This window comes from Salvelinus namaycush, chromosome 20, assembly GCF_016432855.1.
Source record: "Salvelinus namaycush isolate Seneca chromosome 20, SaNama_1.0, whole genome shotgun sequence".
Taxonomy (NCBI): Eukaryota; Metazoa; Chordata; class Actinopteri; order Salmoniformes; family Salmonidae; genus Salvelinus; species Salvelinus namaycush.
The window spans coordinates 18,756,506-18,780,831 of record NC_052326.1 but is presented as its reverse complement, the minus strand read 5'-3'; the positions used below and the strand labels follow the sequence as shown (position 1 = coordinate 18,780,831).

Below are 24,326 nucleotides of genomic sequence, written 5' to 3'. Positions count from 1 at the left end.
ATGAAACAATGAATGTGCACAAATTGGCGGGAGAGAGCGCATTCTGAAGAGAGAAGTGCATTGGCCATGCAGCATTTACGGTGATACGGCCTCAGCAGAAGTCAGGGCATTCATACTTGCGCTTCGTGGAGCAGTGCAGAGCTGTTGTCCATGAAGTGAGTTTGTGTTTTCTACAGGATGTACCGCCCCCACCTATAGTCAACCAATCATATCAATGCGGAGTTATACAGAACCCTGCGCAATGTTACACAATTTGGGAAGTGCATGGCGATGCGGTACAGAGTTCGATTTGGCCTCTGGACGCTCCGCATTGCGTCACACACTCCATATGGTGCCTCTAAGATATATACAGTTGAAGTCGGACGTTTACATACACCTTAGCCAAATACATTTCAACTCAGTTTTTCACAATTCCTGACATGTAATCCTAGTAAAAAGTCCCTGTTTTAGGTTAGTTAGGATCACCACTTTATTTTAAGAATGTGAAATAATAGTAGAGACTGATTTTATTTCAGCTTTTATATCTTTCATCACATTCCCAGTGGGTCAGAAGTTTACATACACTCAATTAGTATTTGGTAGCATTGCCTTTAAATTGTTTAACTTGGGTCAAACGTTTCGGGTAGCCTTCCACAAGCTTCCCACAATAAGTTGGATGAATTTTGGCCCATTCCTCCTGACAGAGCTGGTGTAACTGAGTCAGGTTTGTAGGCTTCCTTGCTCGCACACGCTTTTTCATTTCTGCCCCCACAAATTTTCTATAGGATTGAGGTCAGGGCTTTGTGATGGCTACTCCAATACCTCAACTTTGTTGACTTTGTTGTCCTGATGCTGCACTGGGGTGGCAGCATCATGTTGTGGGGGTGCTTTAATGCAGGAGGGACTGGGGCACTTACCAAAATAAATGGCATCATAAGGATGGAAAATTATGCAGATATATTGAAGCAACATCTCAAGACATCAGTCAGGAAGTTAAAGCTTGGTCGCAAATGGGTCTTCCAAATGGACAATGACCCCAAGCATGCTTCCAAAGTTGTGGCAAAATGGCTTCAGGACAACAAAGTCAAGGTATTGGAGTGGCCATCACAAAGCCCTGACCTCAATCCGATAGAAAGTTTGTGGGTAGAACTGAAAAAGCGTGTGCGAGCAAGGAGGCCTACAAACCTAACTCAGTTACACCAGCTCTGTCAGGAGGAATGGGCCAACATTCACCCAACTTATTGTGGAAGGCTACCTGAAACGTTTGACCCAAGTTAAACAATTTAAAGGCAATGCTACCAAATACTAATTGAGTGTATGTAAACTTCTGACCCACTGGGAATGTGATGAAAGAAATAAAAGCTGAAATAAATACTTCTCTCTACTATTATTCTGACATTTCACATTCTTAAAATAAAGTGGTGATCCTAACTGACCTAAGACAGAGAATTTGTACTAGGATTACATGTCAGGAATTGTGAAAAACTGAGTTGAAATGTATTTGGTTAAGGTGTATGTAAACTTCCGACTTCAACTGTATATTAGTACCAGACAAAAATTTGGACACCTACTCATTCAAGGGTTTTCCTTTTATTTGTATTATTTTCTATGTTGAAGAATAATAGTGAAGACATCAAAACTATGAAATAACAATAATGGAATCATGTAGTTACCAAAAAAGTGTAAACACATCTAAATATATTTTATATTTGAGATTCTTCAAAGTAGCCACCCTTTGCCTTGATGACAGCTTTGCACACTCTTGGCATTCTCTCAACCAGCTTCACCTGGAATACTTTTCCAACAGTCTTGAAGAAGTTCCCACATATGCTGAGCAAGGGTGATTGTGGAGGCCAGGTCATCTGATGCAGCACTCCATCACTCTCCTTGGTGAAATAGCACTTACACAGCCTGGAGATGTGTTGGGTCATTGTCCTGTTGAAAAGCAAATGATAGTCCCACTAAGCGCAAACCAGCTGGGATGGCGTATCGCTGCAGAATGCTGTGGTAGCCATGCTGGTTAAGTGTGCCTTGAATTCTAAATAAATCAGACAGTATCACCAGCAAAGCACCCCACACCACCACCTCTATGCTTCACTGTGGGAACCACATATGCAGAGATCATCCGTTCACCTTCTCTGAGTCTCACAAAGACACGGCTGTTGGATCCTAAAATCTAAAATCAGACCAAAGGACAGATTTCCACCGGTCAAATGTCTGATCGTTTCTTTTTGCTTTTTTGAGCTGTTCTTGCCATAATATGGACTTGGTCTTTGTTTAACACTTGCTTACTACATGATTCCATATGTGTTATTTCATAGTTCATAGTGTATATAAATAAATATATATGTATACACTATTCAAAAAAATAAACGGAACACTAAAATAACACATCCTAGATCTGAATGAATGAAATATTCTTATTAAATACTTTTTTCTTTACATAGTTGAATGTGCTGACAACAAAATCACACAAAAATTATCAATGGAAATCAAATTTATCAACCCATGGAGGTCTGGATTTGGAGTCACACTCAAAATTAAAGTGGAAAACCACACTACAGGCTGATCCAACTTTGATGTAATGTCCTTAAAACAAGTCAAAATGAGGCTCAGTAGTGTGTGTGGCCTCCACATGCCTGTATGACCTCCCTACAACGCCTGGGCATGCTCCTGATGAGGTGGCGGATGGTCTCCTGAGGGATCTTCTCCCAGACCTGGACTAAAGCATCCGCCAACTCCTGGACAGTCTGTGGTGCAACGTGGCGTTGGTGGATGGAGCGAGACATGATGTCCCAGATGTGCTCAATTGGATTCAGTTCTGGGGAACGGGCGGGCCAGTCCATAGCATCAATGCCTTCCTCTTGCAGGAACTGCTGACACACTCCAGCCACATGAGGTCTAGCATTGTCTTGCATTAGGAGGAACCCAGGGCCAACCGCACCAGCATATGGTCTCACAAGGGGTCTGAGGATCTCATCTCGGTACCTAATGGCAGTTAGGCTACCTCTGGCGAGCACATGGAGGGCTGTGCGGCCCCCCAAAGAAATGCCACCCCACACCATGACTGACCCACCGCCAAACCGGTCATGCTGGAGGATGTTGCAGGCAGCAGAACGTTCTCCACGGCGTCTCCAGACTCTGTCACGTCTGTCACATGTGCTCAGTGTGAACCTGCTTTCATCTGTGAAGAGCACAGGGCGCCAGTGGCGAATTTGCCAATCTTGGTGTTCTCTGGCAAATGCCAAACGTCCTGCACGGTGTTGGGCTGTAAGCACACCCCCCACCTGTGGACGTCGGGCCCTCATACCACCCTCATGGAGTCTGTTTCTGACCGTTTGAGCAGACACATGCACATTTGTGGCCTGCTGGAGGTCATTTTGCAGGGCTCTGGCAGTGCTCCTCCTGCTCCTCCTTGCATAAAGGCGGAGGTAGCGGTCCTGCTGCTGGGTTGTTGCCCTCCTACGGCCTCCTCCATGTCTCCTGATGTACTGGCCTGTCTCCTGGTAGCGCCTCCATGCTCTGGACACTACGCTGACAGACACAGCAAACCTTCTTGTGAAAGCACCGCCAGCATTCAAAAGTGACCAAAACATCAGCCAGGAAGCATAGGAACTGAGAAGTGGTCTGTGGTCACCACCTGCAGAACCACTCCTTTATTGGGGGGGTCTTGCTAATTGCCTATAATTTCCACCTGCTGTCTATTCCAGTTGCACAACAGCATGTGAAATTTATTGTCAATCAGTGTTGCTTCCTAAGTGGACAGTTTGATTTCACAGAAGTGTGATTGACTTGGAGTTACATTGTGTTGTTTAAGTGTTCCCTTTATTTTTTTGAGCAGTGTATATACACTACCGTTCAAAAGTTTGGGGTCACTTAGAAATGTGCTTGTTTTTGAAAGAAAAGCACATTCAAATAACATCAAATTGATCTTAAATACAGTGTATACATTGTTAATGTTGTAAATAACTATTGTAGCTGGAAACGGCAGATTAAAAAAAAGAAGGAATATCTATAGGCGTACAGAGGCCCATTATCAGCAACCATCACTCCTGTGTTCCAATGGCAAGTTGTGTTAGCTAATCTAAGTTTATCATTTAGAAAGGCTAATTGATCATTAGAAAACCTGTTTGCAATTATGTTAGCACAGCTGAAAACTGTTGTTCTGATTTAAAGAAGCAATAAAACTGTCTTTCTTTAGACTCGTTGAGTATCTGGAGCACCAGAATTTGTTGGTTCGATTACAGGCTCAAAATGGCAAGAAACAAAGAACTTTCTTAGTACCCGCAAAACACCAGTCTCAACATCAACAGTGAAGAGGCGACTCCGGGATGCTGGCCTTCTAGGCAGAGTTGCAAAGAAAAAGCCATATCTCAGAATGGCCAATAAAAAGAAAAGATAAAGATAAAAAAAAAGATAAAATAATGTTCTCTGCCTAGAAGGCCAGCATCCCAGAGTTGCCTCTTCACTGTTGACATTGAGACTGGTGTTTTGCGGGTACTATTTAATGAAGCTGCCAGTTGAGGACTTGTGAGGCGTCTGTTTCTCAAACTAGACACTCTAATGTACTTGTCCTCTTGCTCAGTTGTGCACCGGGGCCTCCCACTCCTTTTTCTATTCTGGTTAGAGACAGTTTGCGCTGTTCTGTGAAGGGAGTAGTACACTTCGTTGTACAAGATCTTCAGTTTCTTGGCAATTTCTCGCATGGAATAGCCTTCATTTCTCAGAACAAGAATAGACTGGCGAGTTTCAGAAGAAAGGTCTTTGTTTCAGGCCATTTTGAGCCTGTAATCGAACCTACAGATGCTGATGCTCCAGATCCTCAACTTCTCTAAAGAAGGCCAGTTTTATTGCTTCTTTAATCAGCACAACAGTTTTCAGCTGTGCTAACATAATTGCAAAAGGGTTTTGTAATGATCAATTAGCCTTTCTAAATGATAAACTTAGATTAGCTAACACAATGTGCCATCGGAACACAGGAGTGATGGTTGCTGATAATGGGCCTCTGTACGCCTATGTAGATATTCCATAAAAAAATCTGCCGTTTCCAGCTACAATAGTCATTTACAACATTAACAATGTCTACACTGTATTTATGATCAATTTGATGTTATTTTAATGCACAAAAAAATGTATTTTCTTTAAAAAAACAAGGACTTTTCTAAGTGAACGGTAGTGTGTTTTAGTCAAGCAGTAGCAATATATACACAATCTCGGCGACCAACAGCCTAACGACCAAACAATTGACTAGTCAACTAATTGGGGTCAGCCCTAAAGGGTTTCACATTCACCACTGACACCTATTTTATGTCTTATCTTTGTAATATTGTTTTCATTTTTCACATTGTGTTGAATTGATGAGTAGACTACAATGGTCAAGAAAAATGTGTAATTTAAAAAAAAGTTAGTTCTGGGCATACTGATGTTTACAATGCTTTTGTGTACAAAACTAAAATGGTAGGCCTAATTGTTATTACTGTTCTGTTTTTAATTTTTCAAATAATTTTATTGCTGTCTCATTAGGCTAATGTGTGGTACATTAATAGCCTACAGTTTGTGACAGTTGTTCTAGTGGAAATAATTGGTTTCCTGTGTCCAGTTAAATTAAGTTAGATGGCTCAAGCCCCCCAATTCCCACCCCCCTCAAAAAAAATGTTTTAATGGTAAAATGATTTTAGTGTTGTTTTTTTCCTAATCTTTGAAAGGGATTATTGCGCTGCAAACTGCAGGGCTCTGGAGTGGTTAACCAGGGATAGTGCTTATTGGATTGGATTACTCTGCTGCGGCAAGGAGCTCCATAAGTAGCTCATGTGCTAGCTTGAAAGCTGCCGAGCACAGAGCCACAGCCAGATCCACCAGGAGCATTGGAGGCAGCGTTATCTTCCAGACAGACAACCCCGTAATTCCCTAAACAGTGATCACGGCATCAAGACAAGGAAAACAATGAACTTAATACTAACTTTTCCCACCCGTCTCTGTCTCTATCTCAACCAGATTCCTTCCACAACTTGTGTGGAGCGACCAGAGATCACCCAAACCGATGAGGTTTTACTGATCCAGTTAAGATTGTGTTCCCTTTTCCACATTTGACAAGGTAAGTGTTCAGTAAGCACAATACCCTGTATTTCTACTCAAATTCTACACATCAATCTTGAGACACTCCACAGTCCTGCAACATAGCTACAATCAGACTCTACTCTCAGGTCTGCAGTTTTTCAGCGGCCATTTCATTACAAAATCTCAATAAGATATTGATACTAAACTAGTAAATGTAGCAAGTGGTACGACGACGACCAAGCTTGGATATGATTAACTTAGGCTGAGACTTGAAGAGCCAATGCCTTAACTTATTAGACTGGTGCGGTCTTCTGCTGCACCATAAACCTGGGTTCGAACCCCGTGGGTCATGTTGGTTCCATGAACCAGATGAGTCTCTGTCAGGAGATCAAAGTGGGATGGAGTGTCACAGTTATCCCTGACACCTGAAGAACTGCATTGGCCCCCGTTGTGTCAATACCTTCTGATGCATGGAAGACCCGTTGGTCCCATAAGCTGTAGGCCCAAATTCATATGGTATAACAACTGCATAGACCAACATGGAAGTATAATATTTTAAAAAAATAGCCTAACTTTATTCTTAGTATGTCAGTCTGTCAGATGCAGACAATTTTCCAATTAATATTTTATTATTGATTAGTATACAGACCTGTAATCAATCATGTAAAAAAAAATCACAACAATGATTTAGTATTTGTAATACGCGACACTGTTGAACCATATACAATCCCCCAAAACCAGTTCCATTCCAGCATCAGACCTACACATTTTGCTGTCTGTCATAAATTGTTGCACTAATTAGTTGTAATTTATAGGGCTAGTTTCTGGCCAATTGTTGTTTTGGCCTTTTAGCCTTTTGTATTGGCAGTAGAGGTATGGTGTTTGAATTTTTGCGCATGCAATGAAAATGCATTCAGTCATTTCTGCTTTAAGCAAGTTGAAAACTGAAGATGGTTGTGTAGGATTTCAACACTTATTAACATGTTAGAATCTTCACTTCAAACTGGAATCCTGTATGGTAGGTGAGGTTACGGCGTACATTGTCTGTTACAGATTGATTCTGCCCATCAGTAGCAGGAGTAGTTGAGGCCTGTGCTGAGAGTTACAAACATGAGATAATATGAAGACATCCTGGTCACTCCATTTAAATCCGAATCCCATTTGGAAAGTGGAAGGTATACTCCCTAGGAATATTTAAATTCTATAAAGACCTCAGACATTCATATTTTTGTAAGACCTAATCTACAGACTCTTATATAACTGTAAACATGAATGAAGTGTTTTAGAAAGGAAACAGTGAACGGGATAGTGTTACCAATTCCTAGATTATAGAAGTAGGAACTAGCACTGATGTGACGCAAAAGGTTGTGAGAAATATGAATCTGACTAGTGTAAACTGGAAGGCAGTCGCCCTTAAGGAAGTGAATGAATATCTACTCCCCCATCCGGCGACAAGAAACAGGTCCCTGTCTTAATTATTTTACTTTAATAAGCTTTTTTATATAAATGTACTGTTCGGTCATCGATGTGCATTATCTAAAGTGTGTATCCTATCTGAACATTTTTGAAGTTGGAAGCAAGAGTGATATTCTGGTTGTCATGATATAATACCTCGGAGCATGTTAATTTGATCAATATTAGGGCACTGTAAAAAAACATTTTTTTACTAACATTTGGTTCGTTTTCATTCATAAAATACGTTTTTCGAAGAAAAATAACGAATTCCTACGTGAACTGTATCAATTAGGCATAGGCTATACGAAGGTGATGAATATAGTATTTATTTGATAATTGAAAACATATTGTTGTCACACCGCGTGTAAGTGACCTGGATTTATCACGTTTAATGCACTCAGGGAGGTGCATTTAGATGCTCCTCCTTAAAGTTTTATCTGTGATATCTGCGATTGCCCAGACTATGTGCCGGGTTACGGCCTCGCACACATGCATCCGTCAAAACAAGAGCGATTTCGGTGGTGTCACTCCCTCTAGCTTCTAAACACATAATCAAAGGGATTTGCGTTACCAAAACATGCGTTTGCCCGAGTCAATCAATGAAGGAATCCTGAGAACACTGAGAACACCACAACGCTGACTGCTGTTTTGTTACATTGTAGCGGAAAGAATGTCGGAAAGGGCCGATGATGACGTCAGGGGGGAGCAGCGCAGAGTGGCCAGGCAGCTGAAGCAGCAACAGCAGCAGATCCAGCGGGGAGAAGGCTCCACAGCAATGGCGACTGGTGCGGAGCGCAGATCCATGCCTAGTCCAGAAATAATGTTGGGACAGCCTTGGAGCAGCTGGGTCGATGCTGCCAAACTCCACGGCAACGACGGTGAGTGCTCGTGCGTACTGGATGTGTGTGTAGAATCGAGACATAACGATGATCGTGAGCTTTTTTTGCTGATTGCGTGCAGTTTTTGGAATACGAAGAAACGCTACTGTTAACAACAGCAGAAGCAAGCAAGTGCAACTATTTATCTTCGTGTGTATCCGATTGCCTCTTTTAGGTGCTGAATCAGAGGAAAGTTTGAAAGAGTTCGGGAAAAATCGAGAAGCAATGCGACTGTGCAGAGATGGTGAGTGTTCTCGTTTTTGTCAAAGCCAAGGTGTGTTTTGGTTTTGTTGGGTTGCACCGGCTGAAATCTGGTTGTTCTGTTGAACAAGTCCACCACACTGACTGGTGACAACACAAGTCTGATCAATCAGTGATATAGCCCAGGAATCTATCGCCACTAGTTGACACCTTGAAGAGGGGCGCCTATCTTCTGACCCTAAGTAGGTAACCACCGCAGGTAACAACCAGCGCTTATTCAGTGGGGTCCGTAAAGATACATGTCATGTGATAAAGCTGAAATTTATGTTTATCTTACACAACAGAGAATTTATTGTCTGTTTTACACCATTTCTGTCTGACTGTTCAGTATCATTGTGCCCACCTGAAAAAGTGTGTGTGTGTGTGTGTGTGAAGTTAAGGGATGGGCACAGTCAGTGTGGTGATGGCACTTTCACAGTTAAAATGGGTGCAACGAGGTTGTCAGTGAAGCTAGAGTCTTAATTGAAACAATAAGAAAGCGGGCCTGGAGAAATAACTGTTTGCAAATTCATAGAGCAAGCCATAGATGCAAGGACTAACCATCCATGCCAATTAGTCGTATTCATGTTTTTGAGACTATACAGGGTTTGTTTACATTGTTTACAAACATTGGAATAAAACAAGCTTGTAAGTTATATTCTTCAAGAATCAATGCATATACAGTACCAGTGAAAAGTTTGAACACAACTACTCATTCCATGGTTTTTCTTTATTTGTGCTATTTTCTACATTGTAGAATAATAGTGAAGACATCAAAACTATGAAATAACACATATGGAATCATGTAGTAACCAAAAAAGTGTTACACAAATCATAATTTATTTTATTTTTGAGGTTCTTCAAAGTAGCCACCCTTTGCCTTGATGTCAGCTTTGCACACTATTGGCATTCTCTCAATCAGCTTCATGAGGTAGTCTCCTGGAATGTATTTCAATTAACAGGTGTGCCTTGTTAAAAGTTAAATAGTGGAATTCCTTAATGCGTTTGAGCCGATCAGTGTTGTGTCAAGGTAGGGGGGGTATACAGAAGATAGCCCTATTTGGTAAAAGACCAAGTCCATATTATGGCAAGAACAGCTCAAATAAGCAAAGAGAAACAACAGGCCATCACTACTTTAAGACATGAATGTCAGTCAATCCAGAACATTTCAAGAATTATTCATGCTTTTCTTCAAGTGCAGCCGCAAAAACCATCAAGCGCTATGATGAAACTGGCTCTCAAGAGGACGCCACAGGAAAGGAAGACATCAACTCTTCAGAGGAGACTGCGTGAGTCAGTCCTTCATGGTCGAATTGTTGCAATGAAACCACTACTTAAGGACACCACTAAGAAGAAGAGACTTGCTTGGGCCAAGAAACATGAGCAATGGACATTAGACAGGTGGAAATCTGTCCTTTTGGTCTGATGAGTCCAAATTTGAGATTTTTGGTTCCAACCACCGTGTTCCAACCACCGTTTGTGAGACGCAGAGTAGGTGAACGGATGATCTTCGCATGTCTGGTTCCCACTGTGAAGCATGGAGGAGGCGGTGTGATCGTGTGGGGTGCTTTGCTGGTGACACTGTCAGTGACTTTATTTAGAATTCAAGGCACACTTAACCAACATGGCTACCACAGCATTCTGCAGTGATACGCCATCCCTTCTGGTTTGCGTTTAGTGGGACTATCATTTGTTTTTCAACAGGACAATGACCCAACACACCTCAAGGCTGTGTAAGGGCTATTTGACCAATAAGGAGAGTAAAATATATTTAGTATTGTTTAACACTTTTATTGAGTTATTTCATAGTTTTGATATCTTCAATATTATTCTACTATGTAGAAAATAGTAAAAAATAAAAACCCTAGAATGAGTAGGTTTGTCAAACTTTTGTGTGTGTGTGTGTGTGTGAATTAATGTAGCAACTAAGGATTCTAGCTTTAAAGTGCCAACATGTAATTTTTTGGGGCAACCTGTCCAAATTCAGATAGAACAGAATCTTCTTAGACATTTCTATCTGTATATTTGCAGTTTTTGCGTTTTATTACTTTCGATTTGTACACCAGCTGAAACAACAATATTTTATGGAATATGATTATGGAAAATATATTTCACAGCATTTTAGATGGTAAAATTATTCGCTATTGTACACTAGCTTATTTTGTCTCACAAACTGAAATTAGGCTAACTATTAAGAGTTTTGGCAACCAGGAAATTGCGGAGCGATTTCTGCATAGTGCAACTTAAAGAATAACTGCTATTCTTGTTGGAAACTGTCTAAAACCTCAGATGGCTTTCCTATGTCAGTTGAATATTTATAGTGCTACTAACTACTACACATTCACATCTTTGTTCAGCACATTTATATTAGCACACTCAATAAAGTACTCTATATTTACAATATTAACAACAAAGGATGGCCTTACTCTTTGTTTTGGCAGCTATGATCTATAATAGATTTATTACATGGGTTGGTGTCAGTGATCTGATCAAGACTGCCTTGAAATGTTCATTCCCATGCTATAAAATGAGAAGCACAAGGCTGTATGTGCAACACTGACGTAAAAAACAAAATCTAATGTAGTAAAAACCCATTGAATGATATTTTCCCACATAGCCATCAGGAGCCATAGTTGTCCTTTTTGCACAAAACAAATCTGAAGAATATTATGTTTTTTAGTAATGGTGACTTGAAACTGTGCTGTAAATAGTCACTACGTTGAAGTTGCCGTAAGCACAAATCTAGGATCAGCATGCCCAATCCTAACCTTTAGTATGGTAACAAGATACACTATCCTCAGGGTAAAGTCACGCTACAACTTGATTCCCAAAAAGCAGCTTGTAAAAATAAGCACTATACATGTAAGTACATCATGTACTGCACATAGTCAGTCTACAGTCTTTACTCACTGTTTGGGAAGTAAGAACGGAGATGAGGAAATAGTTTGTTATATTCATTACATATCTATAAGGTGATAAGGTACCCCACTTATAGTCAAGAGAGCAGGGAAAACGCCTCGATCACACCGGCAGCGTCGTTGCATTTTGATACTCCAGAAGTACATTCATTTCCAATGGAACACTGTGTTTGCCTTTCAGCATTGCGTTGCAGAGGCAGTGCGTTCTGTGTGTTGCATGTGTTGGATTTATATATGCATCAAACTGTATGCATAGACGGCTTGACAGAAATGGTAGCAGAAGGTGAATGTTGAACTTTTGTTGCACATGTATCCAGATGACGTGTGATCGAGGCGACACTCACCTCTGAAGTCCTCTGTAGCTGTTATGTGTCATAGGCCTACACTTGTGATGTCAGCAATACGTAGGCAACTCATTTCAGACTTTTCCAAAAAGCTTTTTTTCCTGATGAAAAGGAAGGGCTTACACACTGTAGCCTACTTGTCAGGGCACTTAGCTAACGGTGCATTTGCATTGGCAAACAATGGGGCCAGTGTGCACACCGCAGTGACATTGCACAATTAAGAACAAATCACTTGTTTCCTACAGGTCTCACAGAAGCCACAACAGAAAACTAGACTTGTCTGATTTACACACTTATTTCCTGGCGTAAAAGGAGGCAAAACTGTTCAGCAAAGCACCTGGATCCAGCCAATTTTGACATGACCTTAATTTACATCTTCACTTTTTCTCAGGAAGACCAAGAAGCATGTTGACAGAATGTGATCAGGAAAGTCACTGTTGTGCAACTGCATTAGTCTAGCTACAGTAGCCGACTATTTCGGTGATTCAGGAAACGCTTTCGTTGTGTCATTTAGTGCTTGTTGAATCACTAAGACGAGTATGGACCAGAGCGCGGTTTGTGTAAAATGTGGAATTGAAATAAGGATTATGTTCGCTCCAACATTTCGAAGACCATTCCATTTGAGTGAGAATGCAAATGAAATTGGTATTGTTTTGATAGTTTTGTCAAACCATATATCTACACACCCGATGGGGACTGAGAATGTATGGTTCCACCCGCTGATTGTGCAGAGGTGAAATGTGGCAGTGATGTCTCGCTGTAAGGTGTTGCTACGGTGACACGGCACCATCTACATGCCTGAATGCCTGACGAACAGTGGCCAGACTGAAGCTGAGGTTTCCGGAACTGTTAGAAATGACCTGAACAGATGAAGTGAAATATCACTGGTCTTTGAAAATGAATGGAAATATTTGCTAATGTTAGTAGAGTGAGATGTTCTGCACTTTGTTTATCCCTAAATGTTTGTGTGACCTGCAGGATCCAATGGGATGATATTAGTGCAATAAGCTGCAGTCTGTAGGAAAACAGGGGAGTGCTGATCGTGTCCTAAAAACATCCAATAGACTAGAATACGACTTTATTAGAATAGAATACAACTTTGTGTCCATCGGTTACAACAGAAATTTGTCTTCTGCCTTTCCCAACAACCCGAGGTACACACACACACACACACACACACACACACACACACACACACACACACACACACACACACACACGTTGAGAAGCACAGGGTCAGCAGCAGTGCAGCGTCCCTGGATGGAGAGCAGTTGTGGGGGGCTAAGTGTCTTGATCAAGGGAACAACGGCAGGAGATGATACATGGGATCAGAGACCAGCAGGCTGCCAGTTCAGTTCCATTTTTCTGTTGCCCAGCCTGGGGCTTGAACCAGCAACCTTGCGGCTGCTGGTCCTCTCTAACCTCTAGGCTACTGCCACTAATGTCTTCCTTTCCTCAGTCTCTCTACCTGATGACCATGGATAGGTGCACGCACTGGATAGGTTTTCCACCACGATGGCCTCCCCTATCACAGCCTCATCTATTGATTACAGTTCAGTGGTCTTGAAAGAGAAGAGATGAGCACAGGACAGCTGATGCTAGGGTGTGACCTTAGTTGGACTGCAGGCCGACTGGCTCCACACACACCTCCATTTCCAAACCCCTAGCTCCTCTCTGTGTTTCCCATTGGGTCCACAAACTCCTACATGCTCTAGAGCAGGGGTGGGCAAACTTTTTGACTCGCGGGCCACAATGGGTTCTAAAATTTGACAGAGGGGCCGGGCCAGGAGCATTTGGAGGGAGTGTTTGGGCCGGATATACTAAAGCATTAAATGTAGTGTGTGCAAACCTCATAGCACAGTAAGAACACTACAACCCAATTTATTAACTGTCTTTCAAATGTGAAAAATAGCCCTTATCAGTTAATAAATTTGTCTCAAGGAATATGCAAGATATGGCATTTACATACTATTTCGCCGCCCGTTCTTGTGTTGACTGCTTGCTAGCATAGTTTGCATGCTTCGTGGCAAAGTGACGGCTGATATTGTACTCTTTGAAAACCGCAACAGCTTCTTGGCATATCAGACATACAGCCGTTGATCGGACTTCAGTGAAGAAGTATTTTGTTGTCCACTCCTTATTAAACACTCGGCATTCGCTGTCCACTTTCCTTCTCTTTGGTCCGCTCATTTTCACAGAAGGGCTTAATGGTGACGTGAAACGAAGTGAAAATTAAAGTGAAATAAAGAGAAATACGCGCCACTCCAACAACGGTCAATGTGTTTTGAGTGCGCCATCTATTGGGGAAACGTGGGCATTGCAGGGAAAGGGGAAAAAAAGGAGGTTTTTACTATAATTTGGACAAGTTCGGCGGGCCGGATTAAAAAGCCTAACGGGCCGTATGTGGCCCGCGGGCCGTAGTTTGCCCATGTCTGCTCTAGAGTGTCCTCTTCTCTTTGTCTCCTCGCACGTTGTCATTCAGACCAAGCCTTGTGGAATAGGGCTATTATGGCTTACCCTGTGGATGACCACAGCTCTACCATGACCCACATATCTCCCTGGTGGAAAAGCCGTTCTTACGCACGCACGCGCGCGCGCGCGCACACACACACACACACACACACACAACACACACTCTAGAGTCCAGACATGACACACTCAAACATTGGAACGTGACTGAAGGATTCTCTCCTCTGATCTGCTTCTGAGATCACACTCTCTCATATCTCTGACTCGCCTTCACCAATTGGCCTGATAGCAGACTGAGAGGGGGAGGCTGATAAACGTAGTGGCAGCAGGTCAGAGGTTGCTGCCCTGTGTCCATGTGTGCAGTCAGCCTCTGTGCTGTGTGCCTCCAATAGCTGCTACTACTCTATCTAGATCATTCATCACTGCCATGGAAAAGGGTGGTGAAATGAACTGCACTCTACTTTCTCTCTCGCTTTCTCTCTATCACACACACCTTCACCCGCTCTCTCTCTCTCACACACACCTTCACCCGCTCTCCCTCTCTATCACACACACCTTCACCCGCTCTCTCTCACACACACCTTCACCCGCTCTCTCTCACACACACCTTCACCCGCTCTCTCTCTCTCTCTCTCACACACACCTTCACCCGCTCTCTCTCTATCACACACACTTTCACCCGCTCTCTCTCTCTCACACACACCTTCACCCGCTCTCTCTCTCTCACACACACCTTCACCCGCTCTCTCTCTCTCACACACACCTTCACCCGCTCTCCCTCTCTCACACACACCTTCACCCGCTCTCCCTCTCTCACACACACCTTCACCCGCTCTCCCTCTCTCACACACACCTTCACCCGCTCTCCCTCTATCACACACACCTTCACCCTCTATCACACACACCTTCACCCGCTCTCTCTCTCTCTCACTCACACACACACACCTTCACCCGCTCTCCCTCTCATCTCCGTACCGGAGAATGAAAAGGCACAGCGGAGCTTCACCACTTTTAAAGTCAGGCGTGCCACTGCCATGTCCTGAATGCAGAGTGGACTGGGGATTCAGCTCATGTAAGAGACCAGTGGACACCCATGATGGCCAGTGTGAGCTTTTGCATAGGAATTTAATGCAACTCCTTATTTAATGCAACTCCTATGAAAACAATTTCCCCTTGACAATTAGGCCTACACTCCAACTTTGTTTTCCACTCATTTAGATGTGAAGGGTTTGTTCCTAAGAAGGTACGGTTGCATTAAAATCATTCAGTAGTAGACCGTAGCTCTGTTTGGTAGGCCTATGAACTCTTTTTATATGTCAATTAAGCAGAGGTTTTCATCTGAGCCAGTAGTCGATACTTCCACCTCAGTGGTAGGAGCTGACACTTAGTGAAGTGGGCCCAGACATTAACCCTGTGTTAAGTATGGGTCGGCTTGTTAATTCCCGCTCCACAGCAGCAAATGACTTCCCTAAGAGCACAGGTAGGCTTTTGTGTGGACTTGAATAGCCATCGCCTTGGAGACGTCGGTGACGTTTCAAGTGTCCTTAACCGTGTGTATGTGTTGGAGGGCCTCGTCTGCCATGGCGGGCTCTCTGGGTGATTTCTTAATTAGCCCCTTCATTAGCTCTTTGCGATTCTCCTTGTGAAGGTCTCGTCTCCCAATGTGCCCCTCTGTTTTCCATGATCATGAGGCTTTCATCAAAAAAGGAGGGAGTCGTTTGTGAGTGGGGGTCTTGAATCCACCAAACAGTCAATCGGATCTGTTTAGCCGGCATTTAACTAACGCAACGACTGACAAAGGATAAACATTTTGTAATTGTTAACCGGTTAACTGTTGAATGTCGTTTTCTTGTCAATTAAGGTAACATGCGTTGCTGTGAATGATGGTGTCCTTTTTTTGCCTGGATGAATTTGTCTATTTGAGTATTTGCAGGTACGGTACATTAAAGCCCAAGTGGTAGCCGCTCTCCCTCAGCCGCTCTCCCTCAGCCGCTCTCCCTTCTCTCTTGTTTATTGGAAGACAGATCAATCAGACTCTGCCACTGGCTGTATTTCTCCTGACTGCTTCACCTCTTTGTTCTGTAGAGAGTCTGTCTGTTTCTGCAGCAGGTAACCTTTGGCGTGATGGCTCGGTCCTCTCCTTATCGCTGGGTAGTTTCCTTTACTGTGAAATGGGGCTAGTACCGAGGAGTACCCTCTGCGTGTGTAATCTCTGCACCTGTACAATCGTTTTTTCTCTGGAATGATTGTTACCACACTCAACTTTTTAAATCAACCTTAACCATCTTAGAGCATAGCGTTCATTACTCTATCTCCCTCCATAACACAGCATCATTTGAAATGTTTCATTCAGCAACTGCCTGTGTCTACCTCTTACAGTTGAGGCTAGATGCTGGTTACCTTCATCCTGTTCATCTGTGTTTTTCCCTCCCCCATGGAACCACAGACATGCCCATATTTGGCCAGTGTCCAGCACAGGACGACTTCTACCTGGTGATGTGCAGCCACTGCAGTCAGGTGGTGAAGCCCCAGGCCTTCCAAGCGCACTACGGTAAGTCTCTCTCTCTCACACACACACACACACACACACACACACACACACACACACACACACACACACACACAACCATCACTCATGCACACATTGTCCCCAAGCGCTGATCCAGTATTGGGTTTTTATATTTTTTTGTTATATAGCTCTCCTGGCGGGAAAGGTTTGGGCAGGGAGAGAGCTAGAGTTGGGAATTACCAGGGACCTCACAATACGATATTATCACAATTCATAGGTGCCGATTTAAGATATGCATTGAGATTCTCACATTTTCTTTATGTATTGTGATTTATTGCGAAATATATGTCTGCTGCAGAGGGACAAGATAGTCATGCGAAAACAACATGTTGTCATCAGTCCAATTGGCTACCTATTTAAAAAGATGGAGTATAAGCTATGAAGGAAAAATAGTTTTGGTGCAGGTACAGCCAACTAGTGTAATAAAAAATATGACTATATTGTCAGAACAATACGATATATCGTCAGAAATATCCCAATATGTAACTGTATTGATTTCTTTTCCCCATCACTAAAGAGAACATTCTAGACTTGTGCTTTGGGGAAATCTGCTTGGCACTAATCTCTGTCAGAATGGCACAACTACTCTGTGTGTGCGCATGTTCAAACACATCAACGTCAGGAGGATGAAAAGCACACCTCCCGTTCTCCACCTCTAACATGAGAAAGGAGCACTCTGGCCTTTGATTTCCACCGCCTGAGACTTGTTTACAATTCTCCTGTTAATATTTGATGTGCTCCTCCCAGTCCGTTCCTCTGTGTGAGTGCAGCCTAATTGATTGTTTTAGCATGTTAAACTGTCCCTGAGACGTCTGAAGATGTCTAAAACCTACTAGTTTCCTTCTCCACGGTGTGTGTTCTTAAACTGGCTCTTTGGCCGGAATGCTGGAAAGAATTTAATTTATTATGGATTTCAGAATCAAGGGATCGTTTTGCTGCGTATCTCGTTAAAACTAGCCTGTTGAACCCTCTGTGCACGCACTTGCGGAACGCACACACACACACAAACACACACCCCTGTGCTTCAGTGCAGTTAAGAGAACTGCTCTCTCCACAGACACCAGACACCAGTGAGTGCCAGTGAGGTGGTGTAAAATGTAAACTCTCTCTCTCTCTCTCTCTCTCTCTGGTTAGTTCCTCTCCACGGTGGGCTGTTAAGCATCAATTGGCATGTATAATGTATTTATTCCAGCTGTTCTTTAGGTAAAAGTTTGGAGACCTTTTTTAAAATGATTTCAGTGCGTACACTTTTTAGGCCTTCCTCCACTTACCATTATCGTTGATACCTCTAGTAAAGAAGAGCAAGGAACTATCTGTTGTTCCTTGAGCCATTTCAATGAAGGATTGTTGTCATTGAAATAGCTTAGTCTGAACTGGCAGATAACCTTATGTTATGGGTAATTCTTGAATATTTGATAAAACTATCATGTTTTCTAACACATGGTGTGTATTGGATAGGTCAGTGTTCCGACTCCTCACAACATTGGGAGGGCGTTCTAATGTTTTCAGCTTTAGTATGGATCTTTCCATCCTTATAAACAAATTAGTTCATAAAATGGCATGCAAGCAGTTTGCTTTTTAAACTAAATTGGAATATTCATTTTCTAGTGTAAACCTGGTGAGTCTGTATTATCTTCCTGTGGTTGTCAAAACCAAAGCCTCAATGGCACATCCTTCCATTTCTACTCTGGGCTGGTTACTTAAGTCCATCTGTATCCCAATATGCATACATTACTACACTGCACTTTATGCTGGTGTGGACATTGAGATCCATACCATTTAAAATTGTCAAGGCCACAGGGCTTCAAAGGAATCACTAGTGTCCTTTTACTATGGGGTGTTTCTTTCTTTCTCAGCGGAAAGATTGAATGAAAAGCTAGGCCTATAATATTTCATCACTGGTTGTTGCTGGTTATACAGTTATCAGGATTGGCCACAAGAGGGAGACACAATGGCACTCAAGTGTCATTGGGAACACTCATTGGTCCTTTGTCAAGAGTCAAGACAGATCAATCATGGACTAATGGCACATGTGAATAGAGTAGCAATTACAGAAGTTCATACTTTCCACAAATTGAGGTTAGCCTAGTGCTGGTGTGGTCGCACCTGACTACTATAGCTTAGTAGTCCACAAACACAACTTCCACCTTAGATGTTGTGCAATAACATTCAATCAGATAGGATGAATCTGGCTTGTATCATTGTCTTAAGTCAGATAGCGAGACTATTCCACCCGCACTGATCTGTCTCGTATCTCGTAAAAGGATAGATCAAAAGTAGTTTGACTTTAATGTGCTATCTAACGTGATAAAATATCACCTAGGTGACATCGTGCTGCTGAAAAACAGTCTGAATTAACCTAAGCTAAAACCATAAATATGTCAATGTTTTACATCTTTTTTTATATCTAACTAAAGATATTTGTCCCTCACCGAGCAGTATTTCTGAAGTTTGGCAGTGGGTTGAAAGCTAGCATAGATTTGACCAACATAGCTTGCTAGCTGAGCCAGTCACTGAAATGATGCCGCTAACCAACCATTGCCTATTTCATGGAGAGTTATACGATACCAAAAAAAAAAGAGGAACTATGTTTGAATGATGGATGGTCGGCAATCCCAACATTTTAGGATGAGTTCCACATCCAACAAGACATCGGTTGAGGGACGAACGGCGCTTTGACATCGGTTGAGGGACTCGATTTGACGTAAGACAATGGTCTTGGATAGCTCACATCCACTGGTACCACAATCAATCACATTTATTTATAAAGCCCTTCTTACATCAGCTGATGTCACAAAGTGCTGTACAGAAACCCAGCCTAAAACCCCACACAGCAAACAATGCAGGTGTAGAAGCACGGTGGCTAGGAAAAACTCCCTAGAAAGGCCAGAACCTAGGAAGAAACCTAGAGAGGAACCAGGCTATGAGGGGTGGCCAGTCCTCTTTTGGCTGTGCCGGGTGGAGATTATAACAGAACATGTTCAAATGTTCATAGATGACCAACAGGGTCAAATAATAATAATCACAGTAGTTGTCGAGGGTGCAACAGGTCAGCACCTCAGGAGTAAACGTCAGTTGGCTTTTCATAGCCGATCATTCAGAGTATCTGTACCGCTCCTGCTGTCTCTAGAGAGTTGAATACAGCAGGTCTGGGACAGGTAGCATGTCCGGTGAACAGGTCAGGGTTCCATAGCCGCAGGCAGAACAGTTGAAACTGGAGCAGTAGCACGGCCAGGTGGACTGGGGACAGCAAGGAGTCATCAGGCCAGGTGGTCCTGAGGCATGGTCCTAGGGCTCAGGTCCTCCTCCTCCGAGAGAGAATTAGAGAGAGCATACTTAAATTCACACAAGACACAGGATAAGACAGGAGAAATACTCCAGATATAACAGACTGACCCTAGCCCCCCGACACATAAACTACTGCAGCATAAATACTGGAGGCTGAGACAGGAGGGGTCAGGAGACACTGTGGCCCCATCCGATGATACCCCCGGACAGGGCCAAACAGGCAGGATATAACCCCACCCACTTTGCCAAAGCACAGCCCCCACACCACTAGAGGGATATCTTCAACCACCAACTTACCATCCTGAGACAAGGCCGAGTATAGCCCACAAAGATCTCCGCCACGGCACAACCCAAGGTGGGGGACTGTCTGTCTCATCTGCATAGTGATCGTCTCATTGACTTGTAGAGCTTGACCAGCCGTTATGAAGTTTCATAGTAGGCCTGTTCATTCATTAGTCTTCCAGTGTACAGCGTGTGAACGCAGGACTTGGCAGTTCCTCTCTGAAGACTACTGGACTTGTCTGACCAGTGAAACATTAGTGGACTTGTCTTCTATAGAGTAATGAGCTCATCTCTGCAAGGCACCAAAGACAAACCTTCATTTTCTGGCCTGTTTGTAGTCTGTGTGGTTTAAATGACTTTCATTCCATGAAGCCACTGTGTTGCTTTGTTGTGTTGCTGCTGGTAGGAAAGGCTGAGAGAGTCCGCTAAAGGTCAGTGCACTGTGATTCTATATGCTGTGATTCTTCTCTCTGAGGGCAGGTCCGCTGAGCTTAACACCATCTAGACTGTTTCACCTCATTCTCCTCTATTGCTTGAAGCCCATCCATATGTTGTATGGCAGGGGTAGGCAACTAGATTCACATTGTTGGATCTCGCGGGGAGGTTTTGGCCAACAGGCCGCCTGTTGCGTTTTGACAGTGGCGCTGCATGCAGAGCTATACGCTCTGAGGAGAACAGGCCTGCACTGTGGACAGGACTATTCAAAAACACCATCCACACCCTATGATAATGCAATCCACCAACTGGTTGCTCTAAAGCAGATCTGATTTTCATTAAGTGACTTCTACGATAGTGTTGTCGGGTCATAAGAGGATATTTTAAGGCCTATTCCTTTTGATTGGGCCTTGCTGTTTTATGTGTAGTCTACCCTGAGTGTACAGTGTGTAGGCCTATGCTGTGCACCGGGGCCCACTATCCAAAATGTTCCCCGGCCAGCCAACCTGTCTCCTCAGTAGCCAGGGATTCCACGGCCCTCTAGAGAGAAGATAGTGTGAGAATAGACCATAACGCTGCACCTCTTCATCACTGTTTTCCTGTCCTACTGGTCTGCCAGGACCTCTGTGGCTGGCTGGCTCTCTCAGCTTTTGGCAGGCATTGTGGGAACGTCACGCTGGGGAAGCCTGCTCGCGCTTGCGTGTGGGTTATTCAGCGACGCTGCTGCTCAATCCAGCTCAGACGAAGGGTTGAGGGGGTGGAGAGGCCGAGTGCTAGCCTGTTACCAGGAAGGCAGTGTGTCATGGGCGGGAGGGTAGAAGAGGGAGAGGCCCGGGGTGAAACTCCATCTTGACTCCTGGAGGGGCTTTGTCACAGCAGATAGGCTGGGCTGGTTTAGTGTGTGTGTGTGTGTGTGTGTGTGTGTGTGTGTGTGTGTGTGTGTGTGTGTGTGTGTGTGTGTGTGTGTGTGTGTGTGTGTGTGTGTGTGTGTGTGTGTGTGTGTGTGTGTGTGTGTGTGTGAGGAGGGAGGGGAAAGCCCTGGGGTTGTTGCTCTGTTAGCTGCTGTAGTGTAAAATTGTGGGTGTGGGGCTGGGAGTGGCAGCTGTGCATTCTGCCCTGCTCTGTTGCTGCTCACCCACTGAGACAGCCTTGGCATGCAGCCCAGACCTGCATGGAGTCAGCATAAGGTTAGTTGGAGTTTTGTATATATGTCTGTCTATATCTATCTCTCTCTCTTGTGCTTTCTCTCCATTCTCTTATTTCTCTACTCTCTCACAGTTTCCTCTTATTCACTGATTGTATGTATATTTCTCTCTCACTCTCACACACACATTCTCACACACACACATGCTTTTCTTCATGACTAGAAGATGAAACCGGTTTTGTTGTGCTGGTTGGGAGGAGGTAGCGTAGTCAGTGTAGTTATCTGGCTGTAAAATAGTCAGATTAACCCTCTCAGGACTGGCCACAATTCAACACCAGATGGGAGTTTTCAGTTAGTCTTCAGCTCACTTTCATTGCAGTACTCTGCTCTTATCTAAAGAGCTGTCTCTCTCACATGCGTTCTTTCTTCCTCTCTTACTGTATAACTTTCGTTTTCTCGCTTTCTGTTTTACTTTCTCTTCGTGTGTGTGTGTGTGTGAGCTGCGTAACATTAGAAATAACTGTCCAGGCTAAATACTGCAGTACGGTTTGGATTGCACAGAGCCCCTTGTCCTGTTCAGCAGCTGCTGATTTTTTGTCTTAGTTTAATTATTTTCTTCTCTGGTGTCAGTATTGTCTTTTAGCAGTTATAGTGTTTCTAGTTCAGGATGAATTGGCCTGGATCAGCAAGGCTTTCTAGTCTTTGCTTTTGAAGCTGCCTGCTTTTGACTTTGTTTAGGAAATGTTTACCCATGATTCCCTGCACATTTATCGCAAAACTATTACTGTCCAAAGGCCGGTTGTTTCAGGAAAAAAGAACACTACTACCAACTTATGAGTTGTGTGTCCACGTCTCAGATTGCTTGTACAGTGCCTTCAGAAAGTATTCATACCCTTTGACTTCAAAATGGACTATATATGTGTTTGTCTCACCCATCTAGGCACAATACCCCATAATGACAAAGTGAAAACATGTTTTTTGAAATGTTAGCAAATTTATTGAAAATGAAATACAGAAATATCTCATTTAAGTATTCACACCCCTGAGTCAATACATGTTGGAATCACCTTTGGCAGAGAATTACAGCTGTGAGTGTTTCTGGGTAAGTCTCTGAGCTTTGCACACCTAGATTGAACAATATTTGTATTATTAAAAAATTCTTCAAGCTCTGTCAAGTTGGTTGTTGATCATTGCTAGATAGCCATTTTCAAGTCATGCCATAGATAAATCCCGAAGCGGTTTCCTTCCTGTCTGGCAACTGAGTTAGGAAGGAGGCCTGTATTTTTGTAGTGACTGGGTGTATTCATCACCATCACCAAGTGTAATAAATAACTTCACCATGCTCAAAAGGGTATTCAACGTTGCATTTTACATTTTTATTCATCTAGTAATAGGTGCTCTTCTTTGTGAGGCATTGGAAAACCTCCCTGGTCTTTGTGGTTGAGTCTGTGTTTCAAATCCACTGCTTGACTGAGGGTCCTTACAGATAATTGTATGTGTGGGGAACAGAGTTACTCCATGCAACTTATGTGACTTGTTTCTCCTGAACTTATGTAGGCTTGCAATAACAAAGGGGTTGAATACTTATTGACTTGAGACATTTCAGCTTTGTAAACATTTCTAAAATCATAATTCCACTTTGACATTATGGGGTATTGTGTGTGTGTGTAGGCCAGTGAAAAATCTAAATCTCAATGTAATCCATTTTAAATTCAGGCTGTAACACAACAATGTGGAAAAAGGGGTGTGAATACTTTCTGAAAGCACTATAGGTCATGTGTCTGTGTGGACTGTACATTAGGTTACCCCTAACCTGCTTTTCCCCTGACCCCTATCTAGAGAGAAGACACAGCTCGTCCAGTAAGCCCACCTCCACCTTAGCCCCCTCCTCAGCCTCCTCCCTGTCCGCTCTGTCTCGGAGCAGGAGCAGTGGGACGGGTGGTGGGGGTGTCAGTGGGGGGGCCATGGGCCGCTCTTCCAGTGGGACCAGCACCTCGTCCAACTCCAAAATCCTCAAACCAGCCAAAGAGAAGCTACCAGGCATCCAGCAGAGACCTCACTTCCCTCCCTTCAGGGTGCTCAACGACAAGATGTAAGTAATGCCTAGCCTAGCCATGCTGGTGAACCATGCTGAACTTCAGTAAAACATATTGTCATGTTGAACTTCAGCTTAGGGCTGGGCGATATGGACCCTATAAAATCACTAGATTTTTTTCAAACCTATGGGCAATTCACGATACAGTAGTGTTTTCAGCAATAATCTAATGA

The 24,326-nt window shown here is 43.3% G+C and overlaps 1 protein-coding gene across 1 annotated transcript in view; it reads left to right on the top strand.

Annotated features, from left to right (window-relative positions):
- Positions 1-5,060: 5,060 nt before the first annotated feature.
- Positions 5,061-24,326, top strand: part of LOC120065103 (ataxin-7-like) — a 30,293-nt gene continuing 11,027 nt past the window's right edge. The window contains exons 1-5 of the mRNA XM_039015824.1: positions 5,061-6,073; positions 8,154-8,369; positions 8,545-8,613; positions 16,787-16,891; positions 23,898-24,150. Of these exons, the coding sequence (XP_038871752.1) occupies positions 8,162-8,369; positions 8,545-8,613; positions 16,787-16,891; positions 23,898-24,150 (635 nt within the window). The 5' untranslated portion in view covers positions 5,061-6,073; positions 8,154-8,161. The remainder of the gene's footprint in view (positions 6,074-8,153; positions 8,370-8,544; positions 8,614-16,786; positions 16,892-23,897; positions 24,151-24,326) is intronic.